Source organism: Mizuhopecten yessoensis, unplaced genomic scaffold (genome assembly GCF_002113885.1).
Source record: "Mizuhopecten yessoensis strain PY_sf001 unplaced genomic scaffold, ASM211388v2 scaffold4495, whole genome shotgun sequence".
In the NCBI taxonomy this organism is placed as follows: Eukaryota; Metazoa; Mollusca; class Bivalvia; order Pectinida; family Pectinidae; genus Mizuhopecten; species Mizuhopecten yessoensis.
The window spans coordinates 162,251-189,750 of NW_018405575.1; the positions used below are offsets into that span (position 1 = coordinate 162,251).

Consider the following 27,500-nt stretch of genomic DNA (forward strand, 5'->3'; position numbering starts at 1 on the left):
AAAACATTACCACAACTTCAACACACAAGGAAACAATTGAAAATGATGTTATGTAAAATACTTCCCTTTTGAAGAAACGAGTCCACATGTTGATTTTCGTATAAAAATGCGTTTCTTATACACACAGATACACATATTTAGGTTTGTACATCGCTAACATTAACAGGAAGTTAAAAAACAATATATTCAAGGATTTCTGTTAAATGCTTTATTTCTGAACTCAGCATATATATTACCTACAAGAAGAAATCTATATCCATGTATATTCAAATAACTTTTATGATTTCTATAATACTTTGTATTTCCTAATCAGAATCACAGATGCTGGACACACTAATATGATATTTGTATACTATAATACTATTACATAGTATATACACATCATAGTATTGTGTCCAGCACAGTCGATCAGAATATGTTACCTCCAAGTAAGTATATTTCAGTCTGATTTTCTATTACCTGGTAATTGTTTTTTTCGGGTTTTGAAAAAGTTCGTATTTCGGTTATCAGAATATGTCAACTACTGAATTATACAGATGTCCAACACCCACTCGTCTGTTATATTCCCATTACTTCTTGAACGATTTCCGTTATACATTCTATTTCCTCTGGTGAAGCATCGTATTTCTCTATGGTGCCGTCTTCATGTATGATGACCCCTGGCATGTATCTGTTGAGGTTTTCTTTCACTATCTTAGCCGGATTGAGGTATTTATCCAGACATTTCATCACACAGGGAATCACTACCAATAGACAGGGACAACCAGTCCCAAAAGCGACGATACAGGCCTTGGGGTCTCGTAGGAAACAGAAGGTGATACCAGAAAACATCAGCACAGTCAGCAGTACGGAGCCCGTGAAGATCAGAATAGTCTTTGTCTGGGCGTCCCTAGCGTTATCACGGTCCGCCTCGGATATTACCTTGTGAAATAAATCGTAATAAGAGAATATTTATTGTGTCTTATTTATTCAGAAGGACTGTGTATTGTGAAATAAAACAATAGGATCGGAAACCGACGTTGAAACAACCGCACAACAACAATCTATATTTAACAATGGGAACCCTGTAACTACCTGGCAAAAACCCTGATATACTACCGTGATTCGTTTTCTCCAGATCATAAAGTAAAACGTAAACATTGAAAACAGTACATCGGTTTAAGTCTCTTCATGTGTTACAGATCATTGACAAAATATGACTTAATTCTTTAATTTATGAACGGAAAAGAAATAAGGCTTCAATACAAAATCCATGCTTGAGCATGAGAACGGTTTCGTGAATACGGGCCCAGATCTAGAGCAAGGCCTTGATAGGGGGACAAGGGGTACGATAAGCAGCGCTTTTGTTTTACTTTTCCGTTTGAAAATTTAGTGGATTCACCTGCGTACTAGAGTATATTAATGGTGTATGTTTACAACTTACAATACAAACCAATGACGTTACAATTAATACCTGCTCACAAGAGAAGATAACTCTGCAATACGCAAAGACGGAATAGGCAGCTACGTGCCTGACATTCATGGTGTATGTTTACAACTTACCATACAAGGCAAAGCCTTAAAAGAGCGTTGCTTTTGTTGATCTCTGATATTTACTGATTCGTTCAGAATGAGAACATGCTGATTTCAGAATGAGATAAGATAAGCTTTATTTGAAGTCGGCAAGTCGAGGAATGACAATAAAACACAATCTCTAATGAGAATTTAAGACCTACATAACAATTAGGGGAAATCGGGGCAAGTTCGTCCACTTTTTATTTAAGTCCGTTCTGGGAAATATGGCAGCACGTCCTTGATAACAGTGGACGATAACAGTGACAAATGGAGCTATATCTTGGGTCGGACAATTGCTACAAAATAAAGATCTTCCAGTATATATAAATCAAATGTTTGAATAAAAAAGTCTGATATTATTTAAGATGAACTAATTTAGCTTCCTGTGGCTGTCCGTTTAGTTTTTACCACGCACACATACATCATCATAGCTGTTTCTGTAAAAAGAACAGGCTTTCTTTTAGCTAATACAATCAATTTTCTGTAAATAATGTAAATTTCGCCTGAATCTCCAAAACAATGCAGAACATGTCACACCTTAAACCATTTGTACCAGACTACTTTTTCCACTAGTATTACTAATTTCATTAAATTCTTTAATTTAAAAAGACTGATTCATTTTAGTAATGCTAGTATAATATTGCAAGACATGTGATAACCCCCTCCTGCTAGGTTTGGGAAAAGAATAGGCCTGTTTTTCCTTTCATTGGATTCATAGGATTTAAAGCTATTTATGAGAAAGTATCTGTGATTATACCTGTTTCATGTGATAGTGTAATGTTTTATTGTTTATATGTACGCGACTCTAAATAAAGTTTCTTGTATCTTGTATCTTGCTGTATCCCACTAAATGTGATCGAAATAGACAACTAATGTGGGCCACAGCAGAATCGGGGGATTTCTTCTGCGTCTTCTGTTTAAGTGCCATTGAAAAAAAAAATCTGCTACCGCCATTGAAATACTTTGGATCTAACATTTTTTTTTATTATAACTTTGGCGATCTTTCTGTTTCCCTGCAGCGATACAAGTATTGGTGCATTCCTTGAAATCTGATTGAAGAATTTATTAGAATGTACGTCCCTTTTTAGTTTTTCTGGACTATTTATACAGGGAACATCCTGGAATTGAGAGCAGTTGGTCATGTTCAGCAAGTTTAATCAATATCAAAATGAAGACGGGCCATTCTATGTCAAATTAAAAGAAAATTGAAACATGGATGGGTCAATATCAGTTTTGAGGGGTCAATGGCCCCATGGCCCCCTCCAAGGTTATCCCTGTTTATAGCCCAGATCTAAAATTGTGTCTGAGTTTAGCTTGTAATCGCATTTGTAGTCTAACTATGTATTTGTGGTAGTATTTGTGGTGTCTGATTGAAGGTTTGATACAATTGTTGTTTAACATTCTCACAGAAGTTGCTTTGTTGTTAAATGGTACTCTGGTAAGATTACATTGTAAACATACAGAGAATACGTACCTGGAAGCTATCGTCTTCTGCACCAGTGGACGAGTTATCAGCAGGCGTGGTGTGCTGGTAGGCCCAGCCTTTATTGGCAATATCGTTCAAGTCCAGACCGACCTGTCTTTTATGTCGACGACGGCGTTTAGCTAGAATGGTTTTCACGGTATCCATCTTTGAGGTTGTTGTTGTTGTCGGGGCAACGGTAGGGGCAACGGTAGTAAGGTTCCCCCCGGCCAAGATGAAGAATAGCTTCGACTTCTTTTGATTGATCATGGAGTCACTTACTGGGTCTTTGGAAAGCTTGTCTAGTGTAGCTTCTTCTTTGACCACGCTAAATTGGTCATAATTCTGATGTGTGGGTTCTGAAACGTACATTACAAACGTACATTACAGCGACTTAAATATTGATTTTGATAGCTTGGTACAGTGCGAAAGAAATACAAGATTCAAATGTACAGTCGAACCTTTATTTGTGTGAACGTAATTATAAATGCAAAACACAGAGAATAACCAAGAGTACTTCGAACTCAAAATCGATAACATTTGGGCAAAATATGAACAAACAACAAAAATTCAAGGGTCCGTTTGAATTTGTTTATATTTCTGATAGGCTCTAATATAAGACAGAAACCAAAACGGCCAGTTTGTTCCCAAAAGGCATGGCCATAGCTTGCTAGAAAACCTTGTCATCGCATTCAGCAAAATGTAATGTCAGCCATGAACTCTATCATTCTCACGATTCCATCCTCAGTACAATTTCATTTTGACCTTCATGGTGTGTTTCCTCAAAATATGCTTTATAATACTATTATATCGCCGTTCGCCATTCCTGGAAAAGAAAGCTCCAACAATAAGACAACGAAACGTTCCTTCAATTTGGTATGACTTGCATGTATAGTACTAAAGCAAAATGTTTGAAATCCTACTTTTAAATTACTTTGCGGTAATATTAATACTTTTTGTTTATATGTGTGTAACTGTTGTGTGTTAATTACCGGAAGTTGTATTGTTGAGTGATGACGTCATGGATTGGTTGGTTAACATGTCGGGTGGTATTCCCACCTTGACAACGTGTAGCCCGTCTCCTCCGGGCTCATCAAATGTTGGTATGACCTCTTGCTCTTCAAACTCTGTTTAAAGTCACATGTTAAAAGTCCATAAGTTACAAGAATACTTAAGCGTAAACAACGAAGAACAAAGAACTCGATGTCGATTAATACGAAAAATTAATCGAAAATAACACTTCAGCAACCTCCCCCTCATCCCCCTCCTCGCACCTTCAGGGGGAAAGGGGAGAGGCAATCAAGCAAAAAAAGCAAAATAAATGAAAATCAAACAAACAAACAAAAGCAAAATAAATGAAAATCAAACAAACAATCAAAGTAATGATAAAAAAAACTCTCAAGCTGAAGGTATACTAAAATTAGTGATTGAAGGAGAAAAGGAGCAAACAATCGTGAGATATTTTCATAAAACATTATATGGCAATTTCCATATGAAATATTCAGCCTTCAGGTGTGTCACTTATTCTTATGAACTGTTATCATATATTTTAATGAAATTATAAACATTTGAAATCAACACGAGATATTTGCAGGGTTCATCAATAATGTAAAATATAAATCTTATGTAATTTTAACGCATGAATCATATGATCAGTTTGAACTTTTTCATCTACTGTCACTCTTTGAATCTTAATTTAATACTAATGCTTTTCGGTTTTATGTTTTGTTTTTGTTTTTGTTTTGGTTAGACAGTTGTGTCTCCAAAGGTGATGTGTTCAAAGGTGTGTGTGTGTGTGTGTGTGTGTGTGTGGGNGGAGGATGATATGAGAAGACAACTAGAAAAAGTGTTATTCACATATACTAAAAAAATTGGTGTCTCCAATAAACTCTATATTCGGTGTAAAAAAAAGTGGACATACCTTCTGCTGCAAATGTCTCATGGTGGGAGATTTCTATTGAGATCATTCTGCAATCTACAACTGTAATATAGACTAGATAATTATACGTAGTTTTAACAACAAAGTAGCATCGTCAAATACTAATCATGATTTATGATGTCGCATGATCCTTCCACCACCTATAATATAGCCTGTACGTCAAAACTACTGTTTCAACATTGATATTCTTTCCAAAAACAAACCAAAAAATTGTTAAAAACGTACGGTCATTATTTTCACAAAGTGTACACGAACGTGCCAATTAACTCGAATAATCGTTGTCTCTTCACTTTTTCTGATACAAAAAGCTTTGATGTTTTTTGGCGATTATCTACTCTCGCAAAATGTCTTGCCAGATACGTTACTAAACAAAACACCCATAATACAAGGATTTATTATCTATAACAACATGTTTGCAATGCAAAGTTCATTTTCCACTTTTACTGTATATGTATTGGCGCATGATAAGTGTGAATGAACGTAAACACGTTCCAAAAGGCTAAATATTGACAGATCTACAATAACTTTTGTTAGTCTAATCATAGCAAAAACAAATGTCATCTGACACATGATTTTGGTTTAAAATATATGTTTCAGGGCATGATATAATTTAAATGTTAATCTCGGCAAAACTTTAGCGCTGTACACTTGTACACGACATTTAATTTTGCGATATGGGCATTGCAAGTCTAGGTTAGTTGGCAGCACAGACTTCAGCAGACGACGTAAGTTTATATGCGTTACATCCCTTCGTAAGCTTTCGGTTGTAAACTTACCTGTGTGGAAAAATATAACCGAACAAATTATGTTCCTCAATTGAAACCAATAAAGATGCATGTCAAGTGTCACTAGGACAACAAACTTGCTACATTTTTTTCAGGAAAGAGAATATTCTGTCAATGTTGACAGGTGGCGCTGCATCCTTTCGGAACTCTCCACTTATTGACTTCCGAAGGGAAAATGGCAAGACACATGTTGAGAAAACTGTCTACCGGTATGTTCAAAGTGTGCATATTTACTGAATGTTATGATGTTTTAAGTTAAGAGGAAATTTTGCAAAGAATCCATTTTACTTTTTAGATATATGTATCATGTTTTATGATATAAAGAAACCCGTTAAGCTTGCATTCTTCTGTCGCACATAACTGGTTGCATAAGTTTTTGACCTGGCAGTTGCGACATGGTTTTTGTTTACAAATATTCATCACCAGATTGAATGCAAGTTTACCTCATACTCAGCCAGTTTGTGTATCTGGTGGTTTTGAAATTGGTCCGTTGTATATAATTTATGTCAGTTCGTGGTTTAATGGTAGCTATTTTTCTAGTTGTACACGTTTCGCCGCGTGTCATACTCCCGTAGGTCTTCGTGTGTTGACAGTACACCTGTAGCTGTTTACTCATGTGGAAAACATCTTATACGATGTTTTAGAGTAAACCGGATATAAAACGTCACCAGTTGTAGCTTAACAGATGTAACGCTAATATTTTAAAATCGACCCTAGTAGTTACGCTAGTGTTGTAGGTTACTCTGCAAGACCACTATTGAAGGTTAAACATTATATTATTTCAAATTTTTGGTTATTATGAATCATGTTTGTACTAAAACTATTAAAATGTTAAATTATTTATACACGTAAGAGATCATACATGTATAGAGATAATCACGCTGTCAAATACTGAAATCTCATTGTGAAACCTGCATACAGTGTATTTGCCAACTTACTCTCCCAATTTTGGAACCTAAGATTGAACATTTTCGACCAGTGAATTTGCTAAACAACTACTATTTTTCTAAGATCTGATCTGATCTAAATCTAAGATTTCATCAGAGAGAAGAGCTCAAAAGATGCCTTTTAAAGGTGTTATTTTAAGAGTGTACACACACACATTTAATTATTGCTTTTAATTCGGAGCATGCATTAACCCCGCACCTCCCTTTGAAAATTTCAAAATATAATCATAAGGAAAAGTTTGACTTAATTAGGACAGAAAAAATTTCTTTAAACTTGCACAGGTACTCTTGTACATATAATATATCAATACTTACATTGCAACAATCTAAAATTTGCACAGGTATTCTTGTACATACAGTGTATCAATATATACTTAAATACTTACAATGTAACAATATATTGATAAATGGACATATTGGCAATGCTTTATAAGGTTAATGCACTGTGCGTAGCAAGAAATCATTAGCCATGGGCCGCATCCATCATTTTTTTTGGTCCCCTGCAATGTATTTTGCTTCATGACATTAATATGATCACCATTTCTCTAAAAGTCATAGCGATGACTTTAAATAATACAGTTTTGTTCTCACAGATCTACTCTACACCCAGTGTAGTCGGCTGTCAGTATGCCAGGCATTACCAGGAATCACAACCAACAATACCTTATGTCGCCATTCCAGCTCAGCACAGTAAGTCAGACAGTTTACATTGTAACCATCCTCATAATGTTCATCTAAAAAATAAGCGCATGTCACTATTCCAGCTCAGCACAGTAAGTCAGACGGTTTACATGGTAACCATCTTCATAATGTTCATCTAAAAAATAAGCACATGTCACTATTCCAGCTCAGCATATTAAGTCTGCAAGGTTACATGGTAACCCTCCTCCTTTTTTCTTTTAAGCACATGCTGCCATTCCTACTCAGCACAGTAGTCAGACGGTTTACATTGCAACCATCCTGCTATGCTCATTTAAGCACCTCACACTTAGCAAAATATCTGAAAAATCCATGATTACTCATGTAGTAGACAACAGGGAAGGGAAGCTGCAATTTTGTCAAGTATTACACAAGTACTGGATGACAGAGAATACAAGCCAACATATTTGGGAGTTTGTAACTAGTGTTCCGGACATATACTGTTTCCCTCCGATCACCAGACACATCTCCGGGTAGAAAACCCAACATTCAAATAAAACTAAATAAGTAATGTATTGCATATAGTGAATAACAGCCGGCAGTGTACCTGGCCAGTTTCACAATGATTATCAATTCCGGTAAAAAAATGTTTAATTAACTCCACTACAAATTAGGTAGGAAAATTGTAAGTTCCTCAAAAATAATTTATTTTAAAAGACAACTCGTTTGAATTGTCAGACTGATATCACTGAATGACTTAACAGTCACACACAACTCAGCACTTGCAAAATCAACTTCAATACCACCTATCAGAAAACACGATGGCAAAGGTAAAATAATCCTGATCTAATTCTGTACTGTTAACTGATGACAATTATAAATATTTTGTTTCAAACATATACATGTATATGACTGTTTGTAGAAAGCCAAAGACAGGAATACTTATGCTAAATATGGGTGGACCAGAAAAGCTGGCTGATGTTGAGGGCTTCCTAACCAATCTCTTCCTTGACCGTGACCTGATGACACTACCAGCACAAAGGTAGGTCATCAATCTGATTTTGAAGGGAGGTAACTCTTACAACTCGAGCATCCCTTTTGATTTGCTTTAGCAACTTGCAACAAAAACAAGAAGAATTTCACAATGTATCTCTTTAACACTATTATTAATCGATCATCATTTAGTTCAGGATAATAACCAAAGATCTACACTACATATCATTTCAACAGTAAAGGATAATCAAAGATCAATCATAAAATTTCAATGGGTCCTGGGTTCGAAACCTTCGTGGGGCAGTCGCCGTGTACTGGCCGCAGGTCGATGGGTTTTTCCGGCAACTCCTGCTTTCCTCCACCACCAAAACCTGGCACGTCCTTAGATGACCATAGCTGTTAACAGGATGTAAAACACAAACAAACCAAACCAAAGATTCCAAACATTATTGCTAAATCATAAGTATATGTTGTAGTGCATTGGCCCCCCGCATCGCCAAACGACGAACACCGAAGATCCAGGAGCAATACAAAGAGATAGGAGGGGGTTCCCCTATCAAACGCTGGACAGAGGTTCAAGGCAAGGGTATGGTGGACATTTTGGACCGCATCTGTCCTGAATCTGGTAAGTAAGCTACATGATTCTTGGGAGAAAAAATATTATAATTATTAAAATGAAATATGGTACATCTGGGCCCATATTCATTAAACTGTTCTCATGTCCAAGCATGGACTTTGTGCTCAAGCCTTATAAGTTATTCTTATTCCGGTTTTTTTAGATTACTAGGTAAAACAAATTATTTTGTCAATCATTTCGAAAATATATGAAGAGACTTCCAATGTTTACAATAGACTTTTTGATAGTTTGACATGATTCAAGTGAGTAAAAAGATAGCTGGTTTGCGAATGGAATCTATGCTTGAGCATGAGAACGGTTTAATGAGTACGGACCCCGGTCACTGGTGAACATGTAAGATCAGCAAATTTAAAATCTGGATATTTGTCTAAAAGTAGAATCTTGTAATGTGGATGCTGGACTTACAAACATCTGACAACATCAGGATTGTTAAAAACTAGTAGAATTATGTAAATTTGGTGCCTGACTTCTAAACATTGTGGGTGTGGTAGTGTTGTTTCAATTCATCACTTTCTCTGTTTCCTCTGATACTGTTTTATTTATCATGATTTTCTATGATCAATCATCATGGTCCGACAACTAAGTAGAAACTTTTAAGAATAATTGAGATTTGGAGCAGACCTGAATACTAATTAAAGAAACAATTTTACTAATAATTTTTACCAGAATCTGTATAAAACAAAATGTATGCCTAGAGCAATAAGTATACATGTACTTTAAAACAATTTTCCCATTTTGGTGAAAGTTTAAAAAAAAAATATCATTTTATTTTATTAATGATCAATTGTAAATCATAAGTCATTCAAGAAAAAGAGATAAACGATCACAAATTTTGAAATGGTTCCTGTCACTAGGTTGTAGACAGTAGTATAATGTAGAATCTCGTGTCATAAACATCATGGTTGTTGTCAAAACAATATCTACATACATGTATGTATATCAAATATAAAATTATAAAATGAAAATTGCAAAAAGCAAAAAAGATAGTGGTAACTTGTAGCTTGTTGTTTTAAACGAATCGAGATAGAAATGAAGTGTGTTTGATACTTTTTGTGTAGTAATTTCACCAGTAAGGCTCCAGTGTGACCAGAGTTATATAGATCTATAGACTTAATACATTTAATTTTGAAAATCAGATTTTGGTAAATGGCTTCATTTCCCCATGGTGGCCAAGTGGTTAAGCATCTGACATTCTGTTACCACTAGCCCTCCACCACTGGGCTGCGCGTGCCAGACCTATGTAGAGCAGTCGTCGGGTACTGGCCATAGGTCTGGTTTTCCACCACCAAAACCTAGCCCGCCCTTAAATGACCATAGCTGTTAATAGGACGTACACATATAACACAAACAAACCAAACCAAACATTTCCCCAAATATCAAGTGATTTTTAAGTTCATGTACACATCTTATATATTAAGAAATCACCTCATGAGTAGAAAAAAATCTTTTTTTAGAGAAGGATTTTGTTAATCTTTTAAGTAGAACATTTGTGAAAGAATGACCAGATGTACATACAGAACGAAATAGCAAGCATATTAGCTATTTATAGAAATTTTCACATAATGTAGCTGGACTACAGATACTGTAAATGTTTCAACGCAATGAAAGAGAAATTTCCTAGCTGGAAAATCAGGATTTCTTATTATCTCCCTTTGCTACAATACATGAACCAGAAACAAGGACTATGACACCCATATGATATGTGAGATTTTAACCCTTTCACCACTGTAGACCATAATGGACTCATCCAGATCAATGCATGGTAGAGTCTACTAAAGTTACACAGGAGTGAAAGGGTTAAGCCTGTATAGGCAGATAAAGAATTCTCTCCAAGGGGATCATAAATTTGGCATAAGTAAGACCTGGGGATCTGTTGCATGTTTTTAACCCAATCAATTATCTACAAGGGAAGTAGTCAGTATCAACCTTTCATTTCATATCAAATCTGATACCTGTATGTAGGTAACTCTGATAATATTGTCATCATTTTTGATATATTAAAATGTAAAAAAGAAATAGTTTTAATTGAAATATTTTTAATTTCAGCTCCACACAAATTTTATGTTGGATTCCGTTATGTGAACCCTCTAACAGAGGACGCCATAGATCAGATGGAGAGGTAGTAATATTTTTTATTTGTTTTAACCCTTTCACCCCTATGTAACTTTATTAGACTCTACCATGCATTGATATGGATGAGTCCATTATGGTCTACAGTGGTAAAAGGGTTAAAAAAAATCTTTGTCGTCAAGAGGTTTTGGCGAAGTAGACTCTTGGATGAAATTGTGAAAAAATAATCGACATTAAATAATAATAAAAAATATTAAAAAATATGGACAATCAGTACAACTACTCTATTTAAACTTCTTACATAAACTAATCATCTGAAAAATTGTTGGAAATGTACTGATCTAATGTACACTTGTGTTAGTTTATTTCTTAAAAAGTTTATAAAACCCAGAGTAAGAAATGAAAACCGTTTATGATACAGCGATGGTATACAGCGAGGAATAGCTTTTACACAGTACCCACAATACAGCTGTTCTACAACAGGAAGTAGTATCAACGCTTTCTACCGACACTACGCCTCCAGAGGGGTTCCAAGTAACATCACCTGGAGTACCATAGACAGATGGCCAACACATCCAGGATTAGTACAGGTGAGTAACAACTGCCATGGAGTTCCAAGTAACATCACCTGGAGTATTATAGTCAGATGGCCAACACATCCAAGATTAGTACAGGTAAGTAACAACTGCCATGGAGTTCCAAGTAACATCACCTGGAGTATTATAGTCAGATGGCCAACACATCCAGGATAAGTGCAGGTAAGTAACAACTCCAAATTAAGGTGTTCCAAGAACTATCACCTGGAGTATTATAGTCAGATGGCCAACACATCCAGGATAAGTGCAGATAAGTATTTTAACTCCAGAGAGGTTCTGAATGGCATTACCATAGACTGAATACGGACATTGTCAGGATTGGCCATATACATGTAGTAAACTATTTTGTCCTATTTTAAGGAGTGTTCTGGTAACAAATTAAGCATGAATTCTGTATTTTAAGCAACTTTTTTTGTAACTCTCTGATGTCATAATTTATATATATAACATAGGTTTCAAAATGACAGGGTTACTTACTGTAATAAATGTAAAGATGTCCATTTCAATTGCCATCCTCCTGTTTTAAACAATACACAAAGCAGTTTTATTAATTTGGGGAGTTTTGTTCTGTTTCTGTTGCATTTACAGGAATGTTTACTGCAATCATAATTATTGGTAAGTGCCCAGACATCGATAGGAAAACCAATCAGGATTTCTCCTGAAATTTTCAGCAGGAGGGAAAATAAGGTTCGACTTTGAAAGAATGACATAAATCCTGAATATTTTGGGAAACATACACATGTCTTAGTAATGAAGTATTTGCTTGGATGCAATCATAAAAAAAAAAATAGAATGTCTATTTAGAATGTTTAGAATGATTTATTATTATTTGCAGACTTTTCACGCAGTGTAATTATAATGTCTTTAGAGGAGGCCCTGGCAGTAATATGTACAGTATGTGTTTGTTTCTCTTTTCTTTTTAAAGTAAAAAGTATTGAATTTGTGTATTTCCAGGCCTTTGCAGAGAATATACAAAAACAGTTGGACAGGTTTCCTAAGGAAGATAAAGACAAGGTTGTCATCCTCTTCTCTGCCCACTCTCTACCACTCATGGTAAGTCTTCGTCATCCTCTTCTCTGCCCACTCTCTACCACTCAAGGTAAGTCTTCTTCATCCTCCTCTCTGCCCACTCTCTACCACTCAAGGTAAGTCTTCATCATCCTTTTCTCTGCCCACTCTCTACCACTCAAGGTAAGTCTTTGTCATCCTCTTCTCCGCCCACTCTCTACCACGCAAGGTAAGTCTTCGTCATCCTCTTCTCTGCCCACTCTCTACCACTCAAGCTAAGTCTTTGTCATCCTCTTCTCTGCCCACCCTCTACCCCTCAAGGTAAGTCTTTGTCATCCTCTTCTCTGCCCACTCTCTACCACTCAAGGTAAGTCTTTGTCATCCTCTTCTTTGCCCACTCTCTACCACTCAAGGTAAGTCTTTGTCATCCTTTTCTCTGCCCACACTCTACCACTCATGGTAAGTCTTCGTCATCCTCTTCTCTGCCCACTCTCGACCACTCAAGGTAAGTCTTTGTCATCCTCTTCTCTGCCCACTCTCTACCACTCAAGGTAAGTCTTTGTCATCCTTTTCTCTGCCCACTCTCTACCACTCATGGTAAGTCTTCGTCATCCTCTTCTCTGCCCACTCTCTACCACTCTAGGTAAGTCTTCATCATCCTCTTCTCTGCCCACTCTCTACCACTCAAGGTAAGTCCTTGTCATCCTCTTCTCTGCCCACTCTCTACCACTCAAGGTAAGTCTTTCAAAGACAAGAAGTGTTCTTGTTCTCTTCCAACGCTTTACCACTGAATGTAAATCTTGGGGTGGTCGGGTGGCACAGTGGATAACACACTCGTCTTCCACCAAGGCAGGGGGGGTGTTCAATTCCCAGATTAGACCTGAAACGGTATGGGGTTACCTGCTCTATCATATGGGTTTTTCTCCAGGTACTTCAGTTTCTTCTCACATTAAGACTCCCCCACCACCACCACCCCCACCACCACCACCACCCCCCGCCCCGCTCGATGTGCCAACATCCAGGCCAACAAGAGTGATAAATGTAAGTTAAAATGACTTGTCTCATATTATAAATAAAGTTTAGAGATACATGTACTTGAATATATTTACAAAGACGAGGCAGTCATCATGTTGTCTGCCCATTCTTACTTCTGACTTTGAGTTTTACAGAGACAAGGTTTATATTCTAATCTGTTACATCTCAAGGTTACCCTTACACAGACTAATAGTCCAAAACTGTATAAATATAATGGCCATTGTCAATCTGTTATTTTACGAAATGGCTATTAGATTGAAGATTTATACGTCAAGTAATTAAAATGGGCATTATTAACAGTAGAAACAAAATTAAATGTGGATTATACAATTTCAGGGGTGAATGAGTTAAACTCCTTACTATCGTGTGTTTAGGTGGTAAACCGAGGAGATCCGTACCCAGCTGAGGTAGCAGCCACTGTGAATCGTGTGATGGAGGCCCTCGGATATTGTAATCCCTACAGACTTGTCTGGCAATCAAAGGTGGGTACAAATTACCTCCCCTGTTCCAGTTATCTCCCCTTTTCCAGTATATGGCCTCAGATCATGATTAATTCCATTTTATGTTACTACCAAAGAAAAGTAGTTCTATACAAATTGAACCTACAATGAGCTTGAAAATACCTCATGACCGGCATTTAAGAAAAATAATTTTATTTGAATGTCACTTACCTGCATGTATAGGAGAAAATACCAAAATCACAAAAAAATCAATGCACAACCCTCATCACTCAAATAAAAACTTGAAAACTCTGTATGGTACTGGACATTCAAATCAGCATCAGTGATTTTGTGAAGTGGTTTTTGGACCTTATTAAGGCCCCTTCCTGCCAGATAATTCCTGCTTTATTTTCCCAAAATCATACTCAAAAAGAGGTAGAAACTATGTACACCTTCATTAAAATCTCAACTCTTTTTTAATGATTCTGATGTTATATGTTAACCCTTTTACCCCAATGTTACTTTAGTTGACTCTACCATGCATTGATATGGAAAAGTACATTATGGTCTACAGGGGTGAAAGGGTTAAGGAATATACTGGGGACTAAAAGTATGAGGCCTTCAACACTGGGTTGAAATCGCAAAGTTCAAAATTCTGTCAAACTTCTTTGAAAATGAAGATGCATATGAGAAACCATACATAGTATGAACATCTCAAAATTTGCTCCTAAAGTGTACATTTTACATCAGATTTATTTTGGTTTCCTGCAGTCATCAGCTGATTTATGTCTTGTAAGAAAATCATCCCATTTATTATTGTTCAGCTGACCTGTGTATCATGCTTACCCTGTACTGATTTATATTTGATCTCTGGTTTCTGATCATCCCTGACCTGCTGTATCATACCTACCCTTTGTTGATTTACATTTGATCTCTGACTCTATATTAATCTTCAATTGATATCTGATGACAGGTTGGCCCATTGACTCTATATTAACCTACAATTGGTATCTGATGACAGGTGGGCCCATTGACTCTATATTAACCTTCAATTGATATCTGACGACAGGTGGGCCCATTGACTCTATATTAACCTTTAATTGATATCTGACGACAGGTGGGCCCATTGACTCTATATTAACCTTCAATTGATATCTGATGACAGGTGAGCCTGTTGATTCTATATTAACCTACAATTGGTATCTGATGACAGGTGGGCCTGTTGACTCTATATTAACCTACATTTTATATCTGATGACAGGTGAGCCTGTTGACTCTATATTAACCTACATTTTATATATGATGACAGGTGGGCCCGTTGCCATGGTTGAGCCCCCAGACAGATAAGGCGATAGAAGGCTTGGCCACTCGTGGTCAGAAAAACATACTGCTGGTCCCCATAGCATTCACTAGTGACCACATAGAGACACTGTACGAACTTGATCTGGAGTACGGCACAGAGCTCAGTGCTAAGGTATGTACCACATAGTTACAATTTATGAGCCATACCTGCTGAAAAAACGGGTGAAATATTGAGTCCTGATGTCAAGATCTGGAGTACGAGGTACATCTTATAGTGTGAAGGTTTGTACCACATAGTTACAATGTATGATCCAGGCCTACTGAAAAAGGGGTGAAATATTGAGTTGTGTCGTCTTGATCTGGAGGACATGACACATCTCAGTGCTTAGGTATGTACCATGTAGTTACAAAGTATGAACCAGACCTACTGAAAAAGTGGTGAAATATTGAGTTGTGTTGTCTTGATCTGGAGGACATGACACATCTCAGTGCTTAGGTATGTACCATGTAGTTACAATGTATGAACCAGACCTACTGAAAAAATCTAGATCTGGAGTATGGTACAGAGCTCAGTGCTAAGGTATGTATCACGTAGTTACAATGTATGTAGGCCTAGGCCTGGACCTTGAAAAAGGGACGGAATATTGAGTCATGTTGTCTGAACATCAAGTACTTATGAACCAAACTGTGTGACCCTACACAATGTAATCCATTAAATTAAATTATTTCTGTTAAGAATGCCGTTATGTCTGTCTGTCAATAATTTGTTGTTGTTATATATATTAGTTACAAATTTAAGCCTGTCATTTTTAGGCCATGGCTGTTTCACTTTTACATGCAGGTTCACAATCTTATAAGTTATAAAGTCTTTGAGCGAAGGATTGTTGCATACTAAAACTAGGTACATTAACATATTTCATCTGCTTGACTTTGAATCAAAGGGAATCTGTTCCTGCTCATGGTTTATTTTCCTCTCAGATTTATCTTTTTTATTGTCTCGGCGCAAAGAAGTAGCGGAAGTAGACTAAGGCGGCCACGGCTTCAACATTAAGTGTTTGCGTTTAAGTCAGTTCCACTGAAAGTATAAGTGCTACACCAACCCATCCTCGATATCCAGGGGTTATGCTCACTTTCACTCTCTACACCCCTTGAATATGTCATAACAAAATTGAAGGCACGAAGATAGCTGTTTGATTGGTGTCGGGTAAAAAAAATAAAAAAATCGCTAGACTGATACCTGTCCTTCGAAGATTACAAAGGAGAGACGCACAACTTCAAAGCCTGTCAATTTTTACCATTACCTGACCGCGAGATTCTTTTGATGTACATCAAAGGATCGAACTAGTATTCTTGTCTCATCAAGAAGGTGGCGCACACCGAGCCTTCAATTTTGCTATGACATATTCCAGGGGTGTAGAGAGCGAAAGTGAGCGTAGATGCATCTTAGGTAGTACATCTCAACTCATGCATCAAATGCTAGATGCCGCCTACTTTTCATGGTCCATTGACTTTGTCAGCATCTCCATCAACATTAAGTCTTTGCGTTCAAGTTTGTTTATCTGAAACTGTAAGTCCTACTCCAACCAAACTTGACATGTGCATTGATGGTCATAGCGGGGCACAGGTGTCAGAGACATATCAATCTGAATGGCTTGTTTACTCTTGCAACATGTAGTGGCTTGTCATGATCACATGCTATAACTGTAGGGCAAAATGACTTATTTCCACTCCATTGAACAATAAATAAGTAGTTCTGGACAATGATTTTGTTTGTATAAAATCCATTTAAAAATAGGTGGAAAAACTTTGAAAAACATTTTACAAATAAAAAAACACAAGATTCAAGATATTTGGCAAATAGCTACATGTAGCTGGCATGAAGTTTGCTTGAACAATTTGACAAAGAAATAAGCTTGACTTGCAGTAAACTCTACAGGGTTCAAACAAAGTCATTATACATGTGTTTGGTCAGCTCAGCAGCTTACTGGCACAGTACACATTAACAGTTGTGTGATACAGGCCATATGTGCCTCTTAGTAATGTTTTGTGGTACTGTAATATAATAAAATTATGCTTGTTTTCTGCTAACCTATTAACAGTTGTGTGATACAGGCCCTATGTGCCTCTTATTTATGTTTTAGGTAATAATATACAATACAATAATATACAACATTTGATATAGCGCCCTATCTAGCTAACATAAGCTACTCTATAGCGCTTTACAGTATATAGTTAGTTATACAATGAATACAATTACATGTAGCATATACATTAATCAGTACAGTTTTGAGGAATTGGCAGGAGCTGCCTAATTATCAGGTGCTAACTACTAGTCCTTTGCGACCTGGCTAATATCTCCCTATGTGTGTATGCCTGTGTGTGTGCTGGAGATGTTATGTTTAAAATTAAACTTTATTTATTTTACAACATTTATGAAACAAGTTATTTCAACTTGTATTAATCACTCTTGTTGGCCCGGATGTTAGTGTGGGGGGGTGGGGAGGGGGGGCTTTTTGTGGAAGGAAACAGGAAAAACCCACTTGGTTGGGCAGATGACCCTGAAACTTTTAATGTACGATCGGGCAATCAAACCCCGACCACCTTGGTGAAAGGCAAGTGCGCTATCCACTGCACCTCTCGACCTCCCAATGTGCTCTGTATTATCATAGAATTATTGCTTGTTTTGCTGCTTACCTATTAACTGTTGTGTGATGCAGGCCCTACATGCCTTTTGTTTCAGGTTTGAGGTACTCTCTTATAATATAAGTATGCTTGTTTTCACAGCATGGTATCACCATCAAGAGAGCCGACGCCATGAATGACAGCCCTACCTTTATTCAGGTAAGGTTTGACAATCAGGGATATGAGCCTTCCACTTTTCAGAATATTTCCTATTTTTTCCTACTTTTTATGTTTCAGGTTTTCTTGATTATTTCTGAAACATTAAAAAAATCAAAGTTTCTAAGGAAGTGAGGTGTCTTTCTCTCTTTTTACTTTAATTTCCTTATTTTACCCCAATCCCAAGACATGTCTTATTGGATCTGGTTGGAAAACAAATCGTATTTTTGTTAAACATTTGGTATTTCTTGTTTTCAGATGACGTTTAGGATTTAAGTTGCAGAATTTTTAATATACTGGTATACACTATAGGAAAGTTTTGTGCACTGTTTTTGGGAAAAAAACTAAATTAGCCTATAAAAGTAGTATAAGAAATAAGTTAAGTCAAAAACAGGTTAATTGTTTTATTATGGGTTTTATAGAAAATTGAATGAATACAAATTGTTTTGACACCATCAATGTTAGAATCCTAGAAATGTCCATGCCAAATATGCTGATCCTAAAACAGACACCGAAGATTATGTTAATAAATGTCAACATAATATTTTATCCTTATAATGACAAATGACTACACTTCAGCTCCACTGTTCTCAAAATTCTGAATCTGAAATTAATGAGGCCCAACTGCACATGTAAATCTGTTGTTTCAGGCAGCTCCCCTCTTCTTCAAATTTCTATTCTGAAATTAACGAAGTCCAACTGCCCGTTTAAATAAGTTAATAAACGAGGGCCAACTACACTTGTAAATCTGCTGTTGTTTCAGGCCAGCTACCCTATTCTTTAAATTCTGAATCTGAAATTTACAATGCCCTACTTTACATGTAAATCTGTTGTTTTAGGCAGCTCCCTTATTCCTCGAAATTCTGAATCTTAATTAATGAGGTCCAACTGCACATGTAAATCTGCTTTTGTTTCAGGCACTCGCGGACGTGGTGAAGGGTCACCTTGCCTCTAACCAGGCGTGTAGTAGACAGCTGCCGCTGCGCTGTCCAATGTGCACCAACGCTACCTGTGGGAAAGCTAAGGAATACTTTCTCAAGCAGCAGGAACTCCTCGACATGGGTTCCAGTAAAACAGGACCTGAACATGTGACTGCCTAACTCCTTTGATAAAGCTCTGTGATGATGATGGCATGTTGGAAGCTCTGCAGTTTTTTAAATAGTTCCTTTCTGTATTAAACCATCATGGTGAAAATTGTGTCAGATTTTGAGGATGTTTAGTTTTATGTTCAAAATTGAAATACTATTTTTGCTTTCTTTAGCACAAAGGGCATACACCTATTAAAGCACTGCGTCTATTGTCATTCATCATCAATTTGTTTTTAGAAGAAAAAAAGAAAATAAATCCTTCTCCAAATTTGTCTGCAATATCTTTTGGAAGGGTGAGGGTTCTTAATTGTTAACCAGATTACTAACAGCATTCACTCTATGCTAATTTTTTTCTATTTTGTTATATAATTATGTTCCCTGTAGATACCTTTTGATGAGTTAATTGTTCAAGAGAAGTATCGGTCTTCCCAATAGGGTGAGGAGCAGGGATAAAAGGTGTCATTTGGGCTATTGTTTAAAGGACTCCTCCTCTGTGATGGATATCAACCACATTTAGATGCAGGCATCAACAGGTTGTAGGAATTTCAAATTGTACAAATGTTGGGGCTGACCGACTGAGGAGTGGGCTATAAAAGTAAAATTTGGCCATACGTCTCTGAAACTATGGGATGGATATCAACTGTATTTATTTGGAACTTAGTCCATTGGTTACCGTATGGAAACACTTAAGATCCTCCTTCCCTATAACCATACATAAAAGAGCTAGGTATATGTAGAGACTAATGCTACAAGGATTGGCCTGTGGATCAAGCCCTGTCCCTGGGGACTTAGTCCTCGGTTCATCACATGGAAACAGTTAAGATCCTTATCCCATAATCAGACTTAACACAATCATACTATCAGTATTGTTGGCAGGGTCTTTCCCTGCCCCTTGGGGCTTATTACTTGCAATATGACGTTATTGTCATGATTGCTTCAAAAACAAGGTGAGCTATACAGACCCTCATGGCCAATAGTTTTACTCAATATTATTTATTTACCTTTTGTTGTCAGAGGTAGGACTATGATCTCTTTTTAATTACTGGTAACATCATTTATATTTAAATATTCATATTTACATTTAGTTTGCAAAGTTTATCGTTGTAAGAATAAACGATAAAAACTCGGTACGATGTTCCCCATTTTCTTCCTTAACATTAAAATAAATATGATGTCCCTTATTTATACCACTATACAGACACCTCATAACTTGCCCCTTGTTTCATGGTTATGGCCATCATATTTCCTTTTTGCATATTTAAAAATTCCTCTATATGTCTCTCTTTATACTATTTATTCACATTTTTTTTGCCTCGGTTAAACGAGTTTAACTGTTCATAATTTCACCCTGGTAATGTACATGTATATTATTAGTTATACAGGTCTTTGGCAGGGTACATGGTCTCATGTTCCCTGTCAGGACCTTATGTACCCTGAGCCGAAGGCTGTAAAGACTCCCATCCTGTTTCCTTGCATCGAGATAAAAATGGCCCAATGCCTCGTCTAATCTTGGCTTCGAGAAGTCCTCAAAATCTGTGTCTTGCTCCTTTTCGCTTAAGTATGCTCTGAAGGTTTTGCTTGCTGAATTGTTACTTTTCTTTGTGTTTGTAGGTTTAAATGACGCCCGTTTTGTCTCAATTTCACTCTCCGTGTGGCTTGCAAACCGTTTCTCCATTGTGTTCATTGTTGACATTAGCAGACGAACGTTCTCCGGTGTGTTTGATTCGAATCTGCGAGTTATCTCCCTTACAACAGGCGCGCGTGCTCTTATGTACCCCGGCAAGGATACTAACATAGCTTCAGGTACCTTGGCAATTCGACCAATCACCGTGCGACATTTTTCTTTGCAGTATGACAAAACTAGATGATTCCTGCTTACTCGGCTAAGGAGAATTTCTCTTCAGCTCATTTGGTAGAGTGTAAGACTATTTATTAAACCAGAGTTCTCTATGGAAAGCATTGAAAAAAATAATGACCTCGGTTGCAATAATAATGCAAATTTATCATAACACCATATAATAATTAAATTTGAAGGCATTTACAGATGAAGGGCAAAAGTCTGTTGGACAAAACGTTCCTGGAATAATTACATAGCCAAACCCCTTTATTAAGCATTTTACAATAGGTGGATTAGAACTAGTTTTAACTGCATTGGATCAGTTAAATTTGTAATATATAGTTGTTATGTGGTGTGTAAATTGACCTGTGCTATGTTCACCTGAATGGTGTGATGTGAAGGCATAATTAACACTGGGTCAATATGGATCTATTGAGGGCAAAAGTTTGATGGACAAAAATTCGTCTAAAGTATAATGCCTTACCGGTTAACCCTTTCACCACTGTAGACCATAATGGACTCATCCAGATCAATGCATGGTTGAGTCTATTAAAGTTACATAGGTGTGAGAGGGTAAAATGAGCCAACGAGGATGCACGAAAGCAACCTGAAATCATTATTCAGATTTTCAGTTTGGGAAGTGATGCAGTGTAAGACTTTCCGGCGATAGTTTCACATTTTATGTATGTACATGTTTGATTAGTTTGTGATTGTGTTAGATTTACAAAGTGGTGCTTGAGTAGAAAGGAAATCATCCAAAGCTATTAAACAGATTATATAAGTGCTATGGTGTACCACTTTCAGGTGAGATTGAATAAATAATATATACTTAAAATGTATTTAATTATTTATGTGTTCGAGAACACGATGCTGACTTATGATGTTTTTGAGTTGAAGTTAAAACTGTCTGTAAAATCCAATTGCTCTGGGGTCCGTTCCCATCCCTTCCGGATCCACTGGAAACTGAGGACACAATGTGGAAACTGTTCAGATCCATTCCTTAGTGCCAAATATACAATTGCTAGACACAAAGAGACAAGACACTCGTAATACAAGGATTGGCTATGCGGTCCAGCCCGACCCCAGGGGACATAGTCTCAAGGTCTCAACTTGGAAACAGTTGTGATCCCCAACTAAAAACCACATATGCATATACAATTGCTAGGGAAGAAGAAACAAGACACTGATTCTTCGAGGATTGGACCAGGGCTCGGCCCTATTGGGGCTTGCTGCCCGCATCATGGCATAAAAAGTTAAGGGGCCCGGCTCCCTCCCTAATTACTAACTTCCCACGATGAGGTACTTTCCCTATCACCATACATGCATATTACAATTGCAGGCATGAATACCTATACAAACTTGTGCTATAGTGATTGGCTCTGGGGTATTGCCTCTCCCCCTGTTACTTAATGTACTTCAAGGGCCATAACAAAGTAACAGTTGCGATTTCTACCATATATACATGTATACAATTGCTAGGCGTGAAAAAGTGCAAACACCCATGATACCATGGATTGCCTGGTGGTCCGGCCATCTCTGGGTAATTAATCATAATATGGAAAAAGTTAAAATCCTCATCCCATAAGTTATAGCAATATATACATTTGCTTAGTTTAAAGAGAAAAATACTCTCATGCTACCAAGATTGTTCGAGGGTTCGAGCCCCAACCCAGAGTACTTGTTCCATGGATCATGACAACTTATGAAGCCAACAACATTTCAATAACACCTGACTACATAGACAGACAATTATAAATAATACAAGTAATGATAGGAAGTCAAAAACTATACATGTACATACATTTTATATTCTAAATCTTGGAAGCTGGACCTAATAAGAGTTTGCACATGTCTAAATCAATTACGATTTTCATCCAAAGCTAGATAATTGTCACCAAATACTAGTAACCTTAAACTTTTTTGCACATTTCTATCGTTATTGTATTGGGACAGTACTGTACGAGCATTACTCTAAAATTGACACTTCATTTCCATATATCGGATATAAAAGGAATCCTTTTTCTTACACCAGTTTTCATAAAAAAGTAAAATTTATTGTCTCTTTTAATAAATTATTATACCAAATTGGTCGTTGGGTTGTTGGGTGTGGGTTCATTTTCTTGCATAGAAAGCCCACACTATTAATACTTCCTTCCAAAATAATTATAATATATATATTTGAGCGCTCGTATATGTACATGTATCATCATTGGGATGGCAGTTTTACCGAACGTTAATATTAACCCCTAGACCGTGTAAGGCCTGCTCTGGTCACCTAGTGTAACAAATACACAGGTCCCTTTGATCACATAGACTACACGCTGTCATATGACCATAGCTGTTGCGATGACGCTAAATCCAAAACAAATCTACAAACAGGTGTATTTATAGCCATAAGGAAGTTCCGTTATTCTGTTGACGTTTAATGGTCGAGAGGACATTCGTATCAACAAGTTCTTGTATTGCTTTGTTCAGGTAAGTGTGCCAGGTGATATATTCATATATTAAAAGGACTCGTCCTTCATGCATTGTAATTAAAATTAACTTTATATATCGATAAACGTTACAAATCGCCACTTCTGTAGTTTCAACCTTTCGCTAGAATGTATTTTACTTCAACATTTTTTAGAAAGATCAATTTTGACCACGGAATTAGATTATCTAAGTCCGTGATTTTGACTAATCAATCACACTGGATCATTAAGCTGGCGAATTTCTATTCAAGGGACTATATGATGTATATGCATATTGGATATGATCATTACATAAATCCTGATATTAGCAACAGCAAAATAGATATATATACAAATTAGTGTATTGACATTTGGCGGCCATGTTTGTCTGACGTAATTGCCAAAAAATAGGTGTATGCAGTCGGGAACCATCGGCACTTCTCGTAACAAAGTATTTTCTCGTTTATTGTAGCCCCCTGCATGGGTTGATGGGGTTATAACTACATTACGTATATTTACTCACTTTTGGGACGGCACAAAGCTTCATTGATAAGTTTTATGACATGCAAATATTCATGTTTCCAAACTCTAGAATGGTATTTTAACCGAACAAACCAAAACATATATCGTCGATACCAAGGCATTTCACCTGTGTTTATTTTAGTATAGAACATTTTAGAAGAAGATGAAGAGAAGTACATTTTTCAGTCATTATACTTTATTTGGTAACTGTATTAATTTTCTTATATCTATTGTTTATTTAAAATATGTATTTCATATAACTCTTCATGTTTGGAGGAATAAAGCTATGAATGAATGAATGAAAGTATAATAAACAATGTAATATGGCAAAGCCTGTGTGTATACAAATTCTGTCTTCAGCCAAAATCAACAATATTTTGATCGAACTGTTTATTCGATGGTCATTATTCACATTGTTCCTATACTTGATTAGCAAACATGTCTACTCCATCCTTTTTATATTACTTAACGAATATGAGCATATACCTCCCCTATAACATATAAACATAATTCTGTCTATAAGAATCAATTGATGCAGATTACAAGAAAACATTCACACTATTCCTTTCACTTCTATACATATTTAATTATGTTTTGCTATATTTACCTTGCATATTCGATTTTACAAGAAGCAGGTAATATATAAGTGACCACACGACCTCTCTCCTCAATTCTAATAACTTAAGTATCATCTCTGGAACTTAAGAAGCAATACATTACTTATATGTTCCCTCAATTAACCCTTCTATTCATGTTGCTCTAATTGTTCCCATGTTGTACGGGTGGCGCAGTGGGTAGCGCACGTTCCTTTTACCAAGGCGGTCGGGGTTCGATTCTCCGATCGGACGTGAAAAGGTATGGGGTCACCTGCCAGACTACTTCGAATTTTCCGGCTAATCTGGTTTCCTCCCGCATAAAAACCCCCTGCGCGCTAACATCCGGGCCAACACGAGTGAATGATATAAGCTGTAATAACTTGTTTCATAATTGTTGTAAAATGAATAAAGTTTATGTTATATAGTTCTCTTACATTTGAGTACACCCGACGCAAATATTTTATCAGTCGATTGATACGAATTCAGAAGGTGCATCAACTATTATATCATCTTGTGTTTACAGGTGATTGACCAACGTTTCAGGGTACAAAGTCCAACGAAATGGCTGCCCGGGACGTTGTCGAAGACATAAGGAACAAACTCAAGTGTGGCATTTGTTTAGCTGTTCTACGTGATGCTAGGGTCCTTACTTGTGGACACACGTTCTGTTTCTCGTGTATCGAGCAAGACTACAGTGCATCACATCTTACTATGGGAAAATGTCCTGTGTGCAGGCAGTCATATTTTGTGCCACAAAGAAATGTAAGAAATTTACCAAAGAATTTTACTGTCAACGATGTACTCGAAACATTGCAACCTGCAGGTACAGGTCGTCTTTGTGCAATGTGCCAGAATGGAGATGGTGCATACATATGTCTGAAATGCAAACTGTACATGTGCAGATACTGTTCAAGGAGAACCACTAACAATTGTAGCCATCAACTGCTACCGTTTGAGGATTTGAATTCCAAACCATTTCTTCGAGAAATCATACAACGTAGCAAATCCAAACAAACATGTCCGTCACACTCTGATGAAGATGCGAGTTATTTTTGTCAAACGTGTAAGCGCGTGCTGTGTGACGTATGTAGACTACGGGATCATCTTCACCACAACACGCAAGAACTCCAGGAAGCTGTCAGAAACCTTCGAGCGAAAGATATCCCTAGTTTGTTGGAAAAAAAGAAACTTAAATTTGACCAAACAAAGAATTCATTAACGTTGCAAGCGTCCAGTTACGCGTCGCCTCCCGTGGAACTTCAAGAGAAAATACTCCGATATGAGTCATACCGAGCGGAATGTTCTGATCTCCACGAGGACATGTGTCATTTATTTCAGTTTGGTAGTGACAAAACAATCCTAGAACTATTTCACGACCGAGAGAAGAGTATCAACGAAATACTTAGCATTCCAACACATTCATATTTCAAAAGAGTTTTCGAAAAATTTAAACACATAGTACGGACTTTTTGGGGGATAGTGACATCGTTTGTTCCTCCCTCCATAATTCATTTTTTTTCTGCGTAGGGATTTGAAGATATTTATCAGCACTGTTACAGCAAGAAATATCAAAATGTTTGTTGAACGTCCCTGTTCGTTGTTTCGTTCTTTATTTTAACGTCCCCTTATTCAGGTGTGGTAAAATAGAATAAAAAGATGTTTAACGAACCGATTTTCTTTTTCGATTTCGCGTAGAAGCATTATGTTCGCGATTAAAACCATCATCGCAATTTATAGCAACTTCATATATCCTTACTGTAGCTCATATTGTGCTATGAACACTAGAAATGAAATATGCGAAATGGATACATTTTTTGCAAATCTGCGAAAATTTGGAACCACGAATAATATTTTTTGCTCATAATATATGTGATTTGCTTTTTGTATTCATACAGTACATGACTTTTTGGGGAATTGGTTGTCATAGCAGCAACCAGGGTGAAATGAAGACAGGAGACCCCACCGAAAAGGAATACCTAGGGGGGGAAAGGAAACTCATTCCTAACTTTAGACTTGGATTTATATTTAATTGATGTGTTTACTTTCTGCTTGCTGTTAGGAGCCTCTATGAAGGGACAGACTGTATATCTCAGCATAGCCGACAGTGCTGATGAATAGATGACTGTTAGAAGTTATGCCCCTATTTGCTGAAAACGGAGGGTTGAAAGACTTGATATATATATGAAACCTTCCTTTGCTTTAATTGTCAATCATCAGATACGCATTTCAGCTGTGAAAATCATACATTTATGCTTCTTTTATAATGTAGCAGTAGAGCTTATCAGATGGATTGATTTTATTTTATCTTATTTTCAACTATTTCTTAAAGCCAGGAAGAATATATGTTGATCTGTATCCTTTACATGTATTTTATACATCGTTATGAGGTGTGAAAAAGTCAATGTCAAATAAAATGATATTGACCAATTTGATATATAGATTTTATTAACCGTTATATACGTATTGATATTTGATATAACTTTACTGTATCATAAAATTAATCTTAATGCTTTCATATAGTTCTTGTAATATTATGCAATTGTTCTGTCGAAGAAATTATTATCCCGAGGGCTACGCGGTTCTTGACCTCTCTTTGGATGCATACCACTTAGGAAAGATCATGAACGAAGTTAGATAATTTTAGCTGGGAGAGTCATTTTGTGGATTTCAAGGACTTTGGAGGAAATTGAATCAAATATTATTTGTTTGACTAATTTTTAATATCATTTTTGTCATTATTTTTTCTATTAAATATATTT

General features: G+C 36.7%; 3 protein-coding genes across 5 annotated transcripts; 2 read left to right on the top strand and 1 right to left on the bottom strand.

Moving 5' to 3' along the window:
• Window positions 1-200: 200 nt before the first annotated feature.
• Window positions 201-6,336, bottom strand: LOC110449110. Of its 2 annotated transcripts, none has more exons than XM_021495741.1 (5): window positions 6,184-6,336; window positions 4,938-4,997; window positions 4,009-4,143; window positions 3,029-3,375; window positions 201-921 (listed from the first exon to the last, which is right to left on the bottom strand). In XM_021495741.1, exons 2-5 carry the CDS (start codon window positions 4,981-4,983, stop codon window positions 559-561), a joined length of 891 nt encoding a protein of 296 aa, XP_021351416.1. In that variant the 5' UTR covers window positions 4,984-4,997; window positions 6,184-6,336; the 3' UTR covers window positions 201-558. The 2 variants fall into 2 exon arrangements, with proteins under 2 accessions (XP_021351416.1, XP_021351415.1); XM_021495740.1 differs by lacking the exon at window positions 6,184-6,336 and adding an exon at window positions 5,732-5,897.
• Window positions 5,875-22,005, top strand: LOC110449109 (ferrochelatase, mitochondrial-like). Its single transcript, XM_021495739.1, has 11 exons — window positions 5,875-5,949; window positions 7,281-7,377; window positions 8,249-8,368; window positions 8,796-8,944; window positions 11,003-11,075; window positions 11,448-11,616; window positions 12,577-12,675; window positions 14,040-14,147; window positions 15,415-15,579; window positions 18,192-18,248; window positions 19,163-22,005. Exons 1-11 carry the CDS (start codon window positions 5,916-5,918, stop codon window positions 19,343-19,345), a joined length of 1,254 nt encoding a protein of 417 aa, XP_021351414.1. The 5' UTR covers window positions 5,875-5,915; the 3' UTR covers window positions 19,346-22,005.
• A 1,554-nt stretch (window positions 22,006-23,559) lies between these two features.
• Window positions 23,560-27,500, top strand: LOC110449111 (E3 ubiquitin-protein ligase TRIM56-like). Of its 2 annotated transcripts, none has more exons than XM_021495742.1 (2): window positions 23,560-23,645; window positions 25,265-27,500. In XM_021495742.1, exon 2 carries the CDS (start codon window positions 25,303-25,305, stop codon window positions 26,266-26,268), a length of 966 nt encoding a protein of 321 aa, XP_021351417.1. In that variant the 5' UTR covers window positions 23,560-23,645; window positions 25,265-25,302; the 3' UTR covers window positions 26,269-27,500. The 2 variants fall into 2 exon arrangements, with proteins under 2 accessions (XP_021351417.1, XP_021351418.1); XM_021495743.1 differs by lacking the exon at window positions 23,560-23,645 and adding an exon at window positions 24,136-24,348.